This window comes from Ursus americanus, chromosome 25, assembly GCF_024610735.1.
Source record: "Ursus americanus isolate L20-20 chromosome 25, mUrsAme1.1.p, whole genome shotgun sequence".
Classification (NCBI taxonomy): Eukaryota; Metazoa; Chordata; class Mammalia; order Carnivora; family Ursidae; genus Ursus; species Ursus americanus.
In genome coordinates, this window is record NC_142151.1 from 32,046,886 (window position 1) to 32,060,965 (window position 14,080).

The window sequence follows — 14,080 nt, forward strand, 5'->3', positions numbered from 1 at the left end:
TCTTATCTCCTGCTTGGTTTAGGCTCTATTTGCTGTTCTTTCTCCAGTTCCTTTAGGTGTAAGGTTAGGTTGTGTATTTGAGACTTTTCTAGTTTCTTGAGAAAGGCTTGAATTGCTGTACACTTCCCTCTTAGGACTGCTTTTGCTGCATCCCAAAGGTTTTGAACAGTTGTGTTTTCATTTTCATTTGTTTCCATGATTTTTTAAAATTCTTCTTTAATTTCCTGGTTGACCCATTCATTTCTTAGTAGGATGTTCTTTAACCTCCAAGTATTTAAGTTCCTTCCAAACTTCCTCTTGTGATTAAGTTCAAGTTTCAAAGTACTGTGGTCTGAAAATATGCAGGGAATGATCCCAATCTTTTGGTACCTGTGGAGACATGATCTGTGACCCAGTATGTGATCTATTCTGGAGAATGTTCCATGTGCACTCGAAAAGAATGTGCATTCTGTTGCTTTAGGATGGAATGCTCTAAATATATCTGTGAAGTCCATCTGGTCTAGCGTGTCATTCAAAGCCTTGTTTCCTTGTTGATCTCCTATTTAGATATCTGTCTATTGTTGTGAGTGAGCTGTTAAAGTCCCCTACTATTATTCTATTATTACTCATGTGTTTCTTTAATTTTGTTATTAATTGGTTTATATAATTGTCTGCTCCCAAGTTAGGAGCATAAATATTTATAATTGTTAGATTTTCTTATTGGACAGACCCTTTAAGTATGATATAATGTCCTCTTCATCTCTTAACTAGTCTTTGGTTTAAAATCTAATTTGTCTGATATAAGGATTGCTACCCCAGCTTTCTTTTGATGTCCACTAACATGATAGATGGTTCTCCACCCCCTCACTTTCAGTCTGGAAGTGTCTTTGGGTCTAAAATGTGTCTCTTGTAGACAGCATATTGATAGGTCTTGCTTTTTTATTCAGTCTGAGACCCTGTGTCTTTTGATTGGAGCCTTTAGTCCATTTACATTCAGAGTAACTACAGAAAGATATGAATTTAGTGCCATTGTATTACCTATAAAATCACTGTTTCTGTGTGTTGTCTCTGTTCTTTTCAGGTCTGTGTTACTTTTGGGATCTCTCTTTATTTACAGGATCCCCTTTAATATTTCCTGCAGGGCTGGTTTAGTGACCACAAATTCTTTTAGTTTCTGTATGTCCTGGAAGCTCTTTATCTCTCCTTCCATTCTGAATGACAGCCTTGCTGGATATAGTATTCTTGGCTTCATGTTTTTCTCATTTAGTACCCTGAATATATCATGCCAGCCCTTTCTGTCCTGCCAGGTGTCTGTGAATAGGTCTTCTACTCTTGTAGGTCTAATGTTCCTACTCTTGTAGGTTAAAGACTTCTTGTCTCAAGCTGCTTTCAGGATTTTCTCTTTGTCCCTGAAATTTGCAAGCTTCACTATTATATGTTGGGGTGTTGATCTATTTTTATCGATTTTGAGGGGGGTTCTCTGTGCCTCCTGGACTTGAATGCCTGTTTTCTTACCCAGATTAGGGAAGTTCTCAGCCATAATTTGCTCAAATATAGCTTCTGACCCCCCCCTTCCTCTTCCTCTGGGACTCTAATAATCCTGTTTTGCTTCATGGTATTGCTGATCTCTCGAATCCTCCCTTCATGGTCCAGTAATTGTTTATCTCTCTTTTGCTCAGTTTCCTTATTCTCCATAATTTTATCTTCTATAACACTTATTCTCTCTTTTGCCTCATTTATCCTAGAAGTAAGAGCCTGCATTGTTGATTGCGTCTCAGCAATACCCTTTTTGATTTCAACCTGGTTAGATCTTAGTTCTTTTATTTCTTCAGAAAGGGATTCTCTAGTGTCTTATATGTTTTTTTCAAGCCCAGCTAGTATCCTTAAAATTGTTGTTCTGATTTCTAGCTCTGAGATTTCATTAATATCCATACTTATTAAGTCTCTAGCATTAAGTACTGTCTCTTGTTCTTTTTTCTGGGAATTTTTCCTTCTGGTCATTTTGTCCAGAGAAGAATAGATAAATGAGAAAACAAAAAAGAGACAAAAAATAAAAATATCAACCACAACCCCAGTGAAATATACACTAGACAAATCAGAAGAGATCAGACAGCAAAAAAAGAAAAATAAAGGGAAAAAAGAATATAATCAAACAGGTACACAGAACAGGGTGACACACTTGGCCTGGGGGTATTTTGGTCTGTTTGTTAGAAGACACTTGATCCCAAACTTGTAAAGAAAGAAAAACATATATATACAAAGATAAAATTGAATACAGTGAAAGGAAGCCAAAAATGAAGAATATATTTATAAAATGTAAATGTAAAGATGAAAATTAAAAGACTTAAGAAAGTTGATAAAATAAGAAACTAGTTGAAAAGGAAAAAAAAGACAAAAAGAAATTTTTAGACTGAGAGACTAAAGAATCATGAAAAAAGACCTCGAATTCTATATACTACTTTCCCCCCCATGCTGGAGTTTTTCAGTTCTGTGTGATCCATAAACTTGTTTTCAGCCTGTTGTTCCTGCTGGTCTTCTGAGGGAGGGGCGTGCTGCACTGATTCTCAGGTGTCTTTGCCTGGGAGGAGTTGTACCACCCTGGCCAGAGCTCCAGGCTCAGTGTAAGCTGCTCTGGGCTGCTCTATGTGGCCTTTGTTCCCTGAAAGCTTTCCACACAGCTTTAGAGGAAGAAAATAAAAATGGCAGCACCCTGATCTCCAGCCCTGGAGCTGAAAGATCATGACTCCCACTCTTCAGTGAACCCTCAGGGAAAAGCAGTCAATCACTTTTGTGTGCATCAAGCTCTGCAGACTTCTGCCGTGCACACCCTCTCAGATCCTCCCGGGGAAAAAGGAGGGTCACCCAGGTTCTGCCACTTGCAGGGCCCCAGCTAGGAGAGCAGTCACCCAGTTGTGCAGTGGTTTGCAGTTTATGGCAAACTGAGCAGAGAGCCCACTTCCCAGGCTCGCGCACCTTGCCAGCTTCTCTGCTCTAATGCTTGGGAACTCTGCCGACTTGGGCACCCCCACTCTTTCTGTGACCCCAGGGATCCTGAGACCACACTGTCCTACCTAGGATTCTGCCCCAGTTCACCACCTGAGAACCCTCACGGGAGCAGACTTCTAAACATTCCAACTTTGTGTGCTCTGTAGCCAGCTTATGGAGGCTCTCTCCCACGTGGTTTTATCTTCCGATATATCCCCTCAGATTTACTTCTCCACACCTCCTACCTTGCAAAAAGTGGTCTCTTTTCTATTTGTAGAAGTCCAGTAATTCTTTTCTTAGATCTCAGGTTGAACTCATACGTATTCAGAATGATTTGATAGATATCTAGCTGAATTCAAGGGACCAGATGAAATGAGGTTCCCTGCACTTCCACCATCTTTCCTCCTCACATTTCTACTAGGCTCTTGAATTACATTTTCTCAGTAGTTTTCCCCCTTATATTATCTACATTCTTACTTTAACATCCTTTCAGAAGCAGACAGGTAAAAATAAATAAAAATTTCATATATGTTGTACAATAAGAACTATTTGCCCCTTATGCTATTTGTCTTTAAATTACTTACGTCAGTGTTCGAATGCACTTTGCTGAATCTCTGATATCCCACACCTTAATATAAGATGTGGACACAGTGAAGACCAAACTTGTGTAATTACAGTATTTTACAGATACGACATTGTTGGGATGACTCCCCAATGACATTATCTCCTGCCCAGTCACCAGATTCCATACTTTACAAGTACGATCTATAACAAACAAGAAAAGGAAAATACTGTTAATATGAACTACATTAGGTTCACTTAACAATAAAAATCACAGGTTGGCATAACCTCTCCCTTCTCTGAAACCCCAAAACTCTTAGTCCTTAACTCTTCAAAGCATTTATAGTTGATTTCTAGTTGCCTGCAATTATACCAAAGGGGTTAAGAGTGCAGTTTGGAGATGAGTAGACATGGGTTTCCAACCGTGGTTCTTCCATTTACTACTAAGTTTATCTGGGAAAATTATTTCATTTCTTAAATTCTTAGTTTCTTCATCTGTAAAATTAGGATGCAACATGTATCTCACTGGGGTTACCATGAAAATTAAATGAGATGTAATTTGGATAGTGTTTAGCATAGTCTCTGACATATAGTTAAGTGCACAAGTAATGGTGGTTGCTATGTCTTATTCTCTTTACCACAATGTACATCGTAATGACCTTTGGTCAATTTTTATATAACCTGCATTGCTAAGTGCAGGGCCTTGTATGCATTAAGTGCTCAGTTACTGAAGGGGGAAATACCCTCTCAACATTCTATTCATATAATATCAACAGAGGTCTGACTTTCTTCCCAACTGTGCAATGATTTTGTATAATTCAGGAGTTGAACCAGATTATCTCTCAGATTCTTATGGGTCTTAAGCAGTTCAACTGTTTTTTTAAAGCCTGTTAAAAATGTAATCATTTTTTTAAAAACTCTGTTAACTATCCACATGAAACAACTACCAGCACCTTTTGATCCAGTGAAGAGGAGATCATCAGTAGAATCCACACAGAGCACAGCTTTTGTGTGCCCTTCAGCTATGTGAATGCACTGCAGTGGAGAAGTCCTGATTCCTTTTGAAGCAGGGAATGGGTTGATTATGCCCCTGAGATGGGGGAAAAAACAAGATTTACTTCAGTAGCTACATCATGGGACTAATTTTATTTCCCCCTGACTTTATGAAGTCTCTCTAAGTAATTAATAATAAAATTCAGACTGCTCCCTTATCTCTTTTTAAAGGAAAAGGACACAGAGACAAAATGTGAAATAGTAATGGACTGCATCAACTAATTAGGCATTAGCCAGCAGGTGCATTCTACAAAGAGCAAAGCCTACAGTACATTGGACCTTCTTACTAATAAGTTCTTCTCTTCAAAGTTAAATGAAGCAATATTGGGAGCTGTTTGATTGTAGTGAATTCTGACAAATAAGAAAGGAAAAATGATGGACAACTGGAAGGTGTGATTCTCTGTCATGCTTTTTGATTCTAGGTCAAAAAGAACATTCTGGGGAAAGTATAACACATATCACTTAAAATACTGAAAAAATAGATTTCAAATGAATTTGAAAAAAGATAGGAATGATTGCATACACAGGAATTCTAAAGGGAGAATAGCCCCAAACTATCAAAAAATTAAAGAAAAAACTCTTAACAGTCTCAAAGACGATTTAAAAAAAAGAATGAGACTTTAAAAGTACAGTGAGGCTCCTTAGGGAGCTTTCTCACAAGTTTAATATTTCTAGAGATTCTGCTTTATGCCAGTAGACTACATACTATGGAAATATAAAGGAGTTTAAGACAGGACCTGAACTGAAATAGTTGTGTTGAGAAGACTAAGTCAATGTGTCTTTGCTCACAGAAAGAAGAAAAGTTACTATGTTGAAATACGTTCATTATATAAGACAGCTGGCAATAATATCAAAACAAATAATAAAGATAAAATAAAAGATGTTTACATCTTCTTTTGATGGGGGGGGCAGAGGGAGAGGGAGAATCTTAACCAGGCTCCATGCCCAGTGCAGAGCCCAATGCAGGGCTCAGTCTCACAACCCTGAGATCATGACCTGAGCCGAAATCAAGAGTTGGACACTTAACCGACTAACCCATGGGCCCTTCTATCTTCTTAACAAAAAAGAACAGTCTTCAAGATGCAATGGGCAGAAATGATTAAGAAGAAATATAAGCCCAAGATAAGTTAGAACTGACAATGGAGTTATCCAATGAATTCAAGTATTTCTGTTTTTTAAGTCATTATATCCATTTTAAAAGGATACACCATTATGGAGGCAAAAATCATTGTTGGTACACTAAGACTGATAAAGGGGACAAAACACGTAGACTCAAATTTCCAAAAAGCAGAGGGTAAATAGTGGATTTCAGAAATTACAGATGGGTAAAACTTCTTGTTGAGTCTCACAAAAGAAAATATTAAACAAATCATTATAAACACTTAAAAATACATGCTCATCAGTAAGAGATAACACTAATCTCATGGGGGAAGTTCTCTGTAGGCTTAATAGCAAGTTAGGGGAATGTCATATTCACAATACATGTTGACTCCAAAAAGGTCCATACAATAAGCCTTTCAAATGATATCCTTGTGGATATGGTAGGTAAGTACAGAACTGTTGTAGTAGGGTAGTTCCATCAGTGGCCGAAGAGGCACACCTAAGGACTCAATGTTCCTATCAATTTGGAAGGACATCTTCAATATCTAGTCAATGTTTCCTTAGCACTGAAGACAGAGATGGCATATTTATTAAACTGATATATTAAAGAGCTGGATACTGTATTGTATTGTCTAGGAAAATGACAAAAAAATTTATTTACTTTAAGTACCTACTTAACACTAAAATAATCACTGGATACAATTTAAAGATAAAATTTAAGTAGAAGATAGAAAAGACTTAATAGTAGCTTAGATTTAGGGGTGCTTGGGTGGCTCAGTTGGTTAAACCTCTACCTTCGGCTCAGGTCATGATCCCAAGGTCTTTGGATCAAGCCCTACATTAGGCTCTGTGCTCAGCCCAGAGTCTGCTTGTCCCTCTCCCTCAGCTGCTCCCCACTACTTATGTGCTCTCATTCTCCCTCTCTCTCAAGTAAACAAATAAAATCTTTTAAAAAAAATTGTAGGCTAGATTTAAAAAGCTAACGAGGTCATTATGTTAAGTGAAATAAGACAGAGAAAGATAAATGCCATATGATCTCCCTTATACGTGCAATCTAAAAAATATGTATTAAAAAAAAAACTTATAGATAGAACAAACTGGCTAATTGCCAGATGTGGGGGGTAGGGGATAGGAGAAATGACTGTATTGTTTTCTGGGTTTATTTTAGTTTAAATAAATTGAAATAAATAAATACATACATAGCTAAAGAGATTTTTTAATTGAATACAAGATCAATGAATCAACAATTTATGGTTCCTCTATCAACACTTTCAATAACTTGCTCAAAAGAAGTAAATATTTCAGGAGAAAGAATGTAATAGAGCTACTATATTCTGCTAAGGCCACATCTGAAAGGAGGTTGAGTTCTAGATGCCAGATTTCAGGAACATTGAGAAATTGGAGACTTCCCAAAGCAGAGGAAGCAGAACGAAGGATCTATAGACTATGTCATGTAAGGAGCAGATGATGAAACTAGACCTACTGAACTGATAAGAATATATTCATTGGACAGAAGATACAAGAGCAGGTTAAGGGCTGAATATTAAAAGAGCTGTCATACACACAGAAAGAAGTGTGGGGATTAATTCAATTAATTAATTCCAGAAGAATTAATTCTGGCAGAGCTCAAGAGGGCCGATGAATAGAAATGTAAATTTAAGCTCAGGACTAAAAAAACAAACAAACATTATTTTTAGGGTCTAGTTATAATGATTTCAAAAAGTGAAAGTTGTTCATCATCATTAGAAATGACACCAGGAATTATTATCACTGGATATATAAGTACAAAGCCCAAAGTATTATTTGCATACATGTGTCAATGTGAGATTCTTGAAATTCATGCTCAGTAACTTGTTTGTAATCTAAGAAGTTAACCAAATTAAAACGGAAATGGAAGCCAAGCCTCCCCAAAAGTCTGAATCTCCATTTTGAAATCCTGTTGAGGTGAGGTCACATCTATGAACTGAAGCCACAGAATTAGAACTATAGCTTCAAATGTTCAAGAGAGTGATCTCATGCACAGTCAACTGCTACTGTTACCTCTCAAACAGAAAATACGCATGTATATTCCAACAAGCTGATCATACAGAAAAAAATTCATGTTAACAGTCTAAGACATAACAGTCCATCATGTCAAACGATGAAATATTACAAAAGTGACTATTTGCCACCAGTGACTTATGTATGGCACTGCCACTGTGAGATTGCTCTTTTTCATTTTTACATGTTTTAATATCATTGATTATTCAGACTTCTGAAGGAAAATCATCTCAACCTTAAATATAGCATTTTACTACGACACTGAAAAATGCTCTCCAGTATTCACAATATTAGCACTAATATTTTATAGAGATTACCTTACACCAAAGAAAATTTTTAAAAATACAGAAATGGAAAACATACATCCACGGTATTTCTTTCAATATTAAAATTAATCTATTCACATTCTGAAATACAGAAATCAACTTTAAAATAGTTTAAGTTAAGGTTAAATATTGCAAAGTTGTATAACAAACTGGTCTGAAGGAAAAAAATGCTTATTTTTGTTCCATGCAAATCAGTAAAGTCTTGTATTACTATAAATGAGATTAATTTCCTCTGCCTACCTTCTGGAGGATCTACTGATGGTCAGCAAAATGGCCATAAACAGGGGAAACAAGTGCAAAAAGAGAGGAGACAAAATGATAAATGGAAAGCGGAAATGACAGAAAGAGAGAAATTAAGGATCCAAAAAAAAAAAAAAAACCCATAACACAAAAAATTCAACATTTGTTATTTTTAAAACAGAATCAGCAAAAAAATTTATTATTTTAGAAAAACTCCTTTACTTTTGATTTCTTCTTATATTTTAGGTATCATAGTATCTTCCCCCCCGCCCAGCATATCTTTTTTTCAGGTTTTCACAAAACCTTCCATAAACTTTTTACTTATAATCACTAAACCAACCAAAAAAATACCTATTTACCTCCCACACTTTGAAGGATTGAAAACATTTAATCACTGAGGAACAATGAAATCAATATTCATAGAACTTAATTTCTTTCCAATAAAAGATTTAGAATATAGACAGAAAACAAACATCACAACTTTCTGTGCTATTATACCAAAAAAAAAGTTTGCCACTGCTTTGTCTAAAAGGTATGACATATTAAACATATTAAAATTAATATGTTTAAAAATATTAGTGTGTTTATATGGCTTACAACAAGTTATGCATACAGAAGTGAGATATGCCTATAGTTTCTAGGAAGGCATCTTAGAACATCAGTGAAATGCCAGAATGTAGGAAAGATAGCAAGAAAGTACCTGTGTACCTCCGACAGAGAGGAATCACTTTCATCAGACCTACAGTGAAAGAGTTAGAATTATGAGGAGAAAGAACACAGAGGTCAATAGGTAAAGATACTGAGATTGAACTGAAAACCAACAGTATGAATAACAGAAATATAGCAAACATTTCCTTTATAGAGAATGCCCTGCTTTTCTATTTGCACTGGATATCTGCAAATTCAAAGTACAGCTATATCTGGTAAAATATTTGATTCTTATGTTTTCTACTAAGACTTTGAGGACAGAAACTTTCTATTACTGATCCAGAGAAAACCTATCAATCCTCACTTCTAAAATTTAGGCCCTGAAGAGCAACAATATCAAGCAAGTAAAATATATCACCTCAAGATTCTTCCTATTTAATTTGATTAGTACTAGAAAATTTTTCTCATTTAAACAGCTATTAATGAATTTTATCCATCTTGATAATTACTTTGGACTTAGATTCTAATGTGGAAGTTACACAAATACATTTTATGTTTGCACGCAAAGCAAATCACTCAAAATGCAATAACCTTTGATTCTGACTTATCTCAAAAATATGGAGTTCTCCTGACGAGGGAATCCCTCAGTAACACAGGACTTTAGTAGGATTTTAAAAATAGGTGAGCCACTCCTGTCAGTCCTACCCTGAAACCTCCAAGAATGGCAATAAGTCAAGTTATTATGAAAATCTATCCAGTTTGTATAGCAGGCTTGTGAAGAAGGAGGACAGAGTGAAAGCTGACATGGAATATAACCAGAAACAATGTGTGGGATCTGCTTCTAGCTGAGATATGCTAGTCTCAAAAAAGAGTCCGAAAGAAAATGATTCAAAAGGTAGGTGAGTCTTTGAAAGTGTAATCAGTTATTCTGAGTTTTAGCATATAGAGATAACAACAGAGTCAAATTATCAGTAGCTTATAAAATATGTCTGTAGAAAATATAAAACTATGACTAGATTGTCAAGATTATCAAAAGACTGACAGAAAATGTTATGCCTGTGAATGTAAGGCAGATAAAACTTAGTAATTCTTCATTTCTCTAGTGAACACAGACTTCCCAAAGACATTCTTAATGTTCTTCTACTCTTTTCTCAATTAAATGGGAGCTATGACTTAACAATGTTAGAGTTTCTTTCGGTAGCACACAGTACATAGCTATCGAGATCATTTTAAAGGACATGTCATCTATTGATTAAACTATATTAAAATCGAATCAATAATGATGTACTGTATGGTGACTAACATAACATAACAAAAATTTTAAAAAAAACGAAATAAAACCTCCTCATCCCTTAAAAAAATAAAAATAAAAAAATAAAATAGAATCTAATCAAGAACTTTATCCATAAATTAAGAGATTAAAAATTCTTTCAAAATGTGTGCTTCTCTAAGTCTACAGAGCCATGTAGCATGATCTAAACATTCCAGACAGATCTTAAATAGCATCCTATAAATCTCAGAAGTTATTGATCTACACAGGGAGATTGTAGCATAGAAAACAAATAGCAGGGGCGCCAGGCTAGATACGAAGTACATACATCCACAATGTTACCATTCAAAATCAAAGCAGATAAGTCAGAGTTAATGAATATCTTGGCAGCATTGTTAGTACCAAATTCTTGCAAGAGAGATTCTGGCTCAATGTGGGAACGCTTTTTCACTTCAAATTTAATACAAATTGTATTTCTCACGCCCCTCCAACTTCTCTTCCTCCGCAACCCACCTTCAGTCCTAACGTCCTCCACCTATAAAGGAACTGTCTTTTATTATTTTATTTTATTTTATTACTGAAGTTTTGTGATGGATTTGTGTTGAACAATCAAATGGTAACAACACGTACCACATATGACAATGGTCTTTATAAGTTGTTATATGCATGGAAGGTAAAATAATTTGCCTCTTTTCAACTCAGACTATCTGGATTAGAGGCTTTTGTGGGCTCAGAGAAGCTGAAGAATCCCAAGAAATTTAAATTTCAAGTGGCCTCAAAGATAATTCAATTCTAATTTAATTAGAAAAGTCAAGACAAGTGCTGAAAGTATAGCAATGCCAATCTACAACAGGGAATAATGTTCAGCAGGAAAATAATTTTCTCTCATCTTTTCTGTATGGTTCATTTCCCATTGGAAAAACATATCAAATATGGCAAGAGTTCACAAGTCAGACTTCATCTCCCACGCAAAGAGATGGCGAAATGTTTTCTACAGACTGTATTGAAAGGTTCAGAATACTGTAATAAACAGAGGGGCTCTTTTCCATAAAGACTTACTTATCCTGCTGAACGGATGTGTTTCCCTGAGAAACAGTAAGACGGTTAAAAACATTCAGTTCATTACGGGGCCGGCTTGGTGGGGAAGAAGGAGGTGAAAGACTAGCCTCTGAGGTTCCAGAATCTGAGCTACAAGAAAAAAAGAACATTAAAATAGGTGGCTTTAATTGGTTATGATTTGTTAGGAATGTTATAAGAAACATGCTTTTTTAAAAAAGCTTTTCATTAGAGAATTCCTTCCATCCTTCCTAACTTTTTTGTAAGATAAAATACACCCTGAACGATTTAACTAAAAAAAAAAAAAACAACCCTTTTCCACTGGATTTTGTCACATTGTCCACAAGATGGCACTAAAAAGTTCGGTCTGCTGAAATCTAAAGTCATTACAAATAAAGCAAGCCAAATTCATTTTAGAGTTAAAACCAAGCTACTCACTTCACAGATGGGAAAAAAGAGCCAGAGTTCTTAAGAGTGATTTGGTTTTTCAACAATTCACTCACTTTTATTTTTATATTACTTATTTGCTCCATCCCCCATCTCCCAATTATCCTTGAGACATTCGATCCAGTACAAACAGGCAAATTACATCTTTAAATACAGGAAGCAAGGTCGATTAGAAGGATAATTTCCATGACATTCAAGTCAGCCAAACCCGTGATCAAAGTAGAGTGTGTTGGCACAGGGCAGGGATAGTATAAGATTGTCCTTGGGTATAGAAAATACATGAACACTTTTTATGTTTATTTTTATGTTAAAAAATTTTTGCTTTACTAATATTTAAATGTAGACTGGCACCGATACTCTCCCTCAAGGCCATGTCAGAGATCTACCTGTGACATGCAGCACCTCAGGTGACCTGAGGGAGGACTGGGTGTGCCACAGGGTAGAGAGGTGACAGGGGCTGAAAGGGGCTCTCACCCCTTCATTCAACTTTCCACACGTTGCGATATTACAATTTACAAATGCCCAGTTAAGTGGATCATCAGGTTATACTATGTACTGTTAAGTAAATAACCTTCACAAAGACACACAAGTAGTTTTTAAAAGATTTCAGGGAAAAAAATTTAAACGTAAAAGAACAGCACAAAAATGGAACTAACACACCCTATGACTAACACTAGTTTTTTCAACTACTTTAAAGAGGTAAAGTCAGTGGCAGTTTTCTCAGTCAAAATCAATTTCAAACTTTTCTAGAAGACTATCTGAAATACAAATTCACTAACCTTCATCTCCAGTGTATATGAACTTTTACAATGATATGCACAAATAATTGAAAACTAAAACAGAGTACGTGATTCGGGGAAAGTATTCAAATATTTTTACAGGTGTGTATGTGACCACGAAACATTTAGCCAAGCCAACAGCTGATGTGATTGTCTTGATTAGTCAAATCAGTCATAACCGTAGAGCCAGCCTACATACGGAAAATAACTCCACTATTGTCCTTTAGCATTTAAGTGCAACAGACATCTAATGCAATCTAGTTGATAAAAAGTATGGGTAACTTACTGTTTTTGTTCCTTGGACTTTGATTTTTCTGCTTTGTCATATGCTTTCCTTCTGGTTATAGGGGAAGGCTCTGGTAGTTTTTTTTCTGATAGAGATGACTGTCTGGAACTAAAATAGAATAAGACTTTTTAATCATCAAATTTTAAATATGCATACAACTGTTTTGGCAGATAGTCAACCTAAAATTTTTAATAGATTGATAATTGGAATTTGAGAAAGTATTACTTGGGAACAACAACAACAAAAAAAACTAGGAGAGGAATACATTATATGAGTAATTAGATGATGGAAGCCTGACACCTATATACTTAACTTGTAAATTAGCAATCTTATTAAATATATGCGAACCTATTATCTTTGAATATAAATAGCAATCCTATACTGCGAAATAGGATAGTTTACTATCCTTTATCAAATCAATAGTTTACTTGAAACATAAATGATTATGTTGATTAGAATTGTTTCAGTTGAAAAAAAGTTGTCTTTATAGTCTTACAAGAACAAAAATATTAGGATATCGGAATATGAAAAAAATGATATTTAATGAATTAATATGAAGACATAGTCAAAAACAGACACACAAACAACACAATAATTTTACCTAACTAGTATTTAGATATTAGCAGCTATATAAATTTTAGTAATAAAAACATTCTTATTATAAACTTTAAATGTTGAATAGTGGCTATGTAATTGACAATTTAAACTATTATTTTTGTGTATGGTGCTAATGAATTTTGATTAAAAAGAGAATTTTTGCTATCGTTGGCTAGTTATATTAATAAGAAAACACACTAAGGAATTAGAAAGCAATAATAACAGAATGGGCTTATATGATTTCTACTTGAAAGTGAAAACTAAATATTTATACTTCCTGTACCTGACTTTTCTAATCAAAAGAAATCACATTTCAAAAATCCTTCATCAGGTTAACTCATAGGGGCCACCTGAGTAAATTATTTTACATCATACAGTAACGAATTACTAAGAGTTACCACACCAACCATGTCCAACTCTTAAATTTTTACAGGATGACATAAGCATCTGAATTTATGAAAACCTGAAAACAGATCATGTGAAGTGACAGAGTCCAAAACATATATTCTACAAACTGTTAAAAAGGATACACTTTAAAAATGAAAAAGAGGGGGGAGGGCAAAAAGAGGTATTACCTGAATGTGGTTTCCAGGCCATAGATTTAGTCTTGAAATTCCAAAAGTCTCTACTCAAATCTATTTCTAAAATCTATTCTATTTATATCACTACCTTCACCAAAAGCATTTCCTCAACAGTCATCTTATCAAAAAAG

General features: G+C 35.1%; 1 protein-coding gene across 11 annotated transcripts in view; it reads right to left on the bottom strand.

Annotated features, from left to right (window-relative positions):
• Positions 1-14,080, bottom strand: part of KIF21A (kinesin family member 21A) — a 158,300-nt gene that overhangs the window by 13,979 nt on the left and 130,241 nt on the right. For 4 of the 11 annotated variants that reach the window (XM_045776503.2, XM_045776501.2, XM_087855772.1 and 1 more), the window contains 6 exons: positions 12,772-12,879; positions 11,263-11,391; positions 8,986-9,024; positions 8,286-8,300; positions 4,479-4,615; positions 3,549-3,729 (listed from right to left, as the gene is read on the bottom strand). In XM_045776503.2, coding sequence (XP_045632459.2) covers positions 3,549-3,729; positions 4,479-4,615; positions 8,286-8,300; positions 8,986-9,024; positions 11,263-11,391; positions 12,772-12,879 — 609 coding nt within the window. The remainder of the gene's footprint in view (positions 1-3,548; positions 3,730-4,478; positions 4,616-8,285; positions 8,301-8,985; positions 9,025-11,262; positions 11,392-12,771; positions 12,880-14,080) is intronic. The other 7 variants (XM_045776508.2, XM_045776506.2, XM_087855773.1 and 4 more) reach the window with 3 other exon arrangements.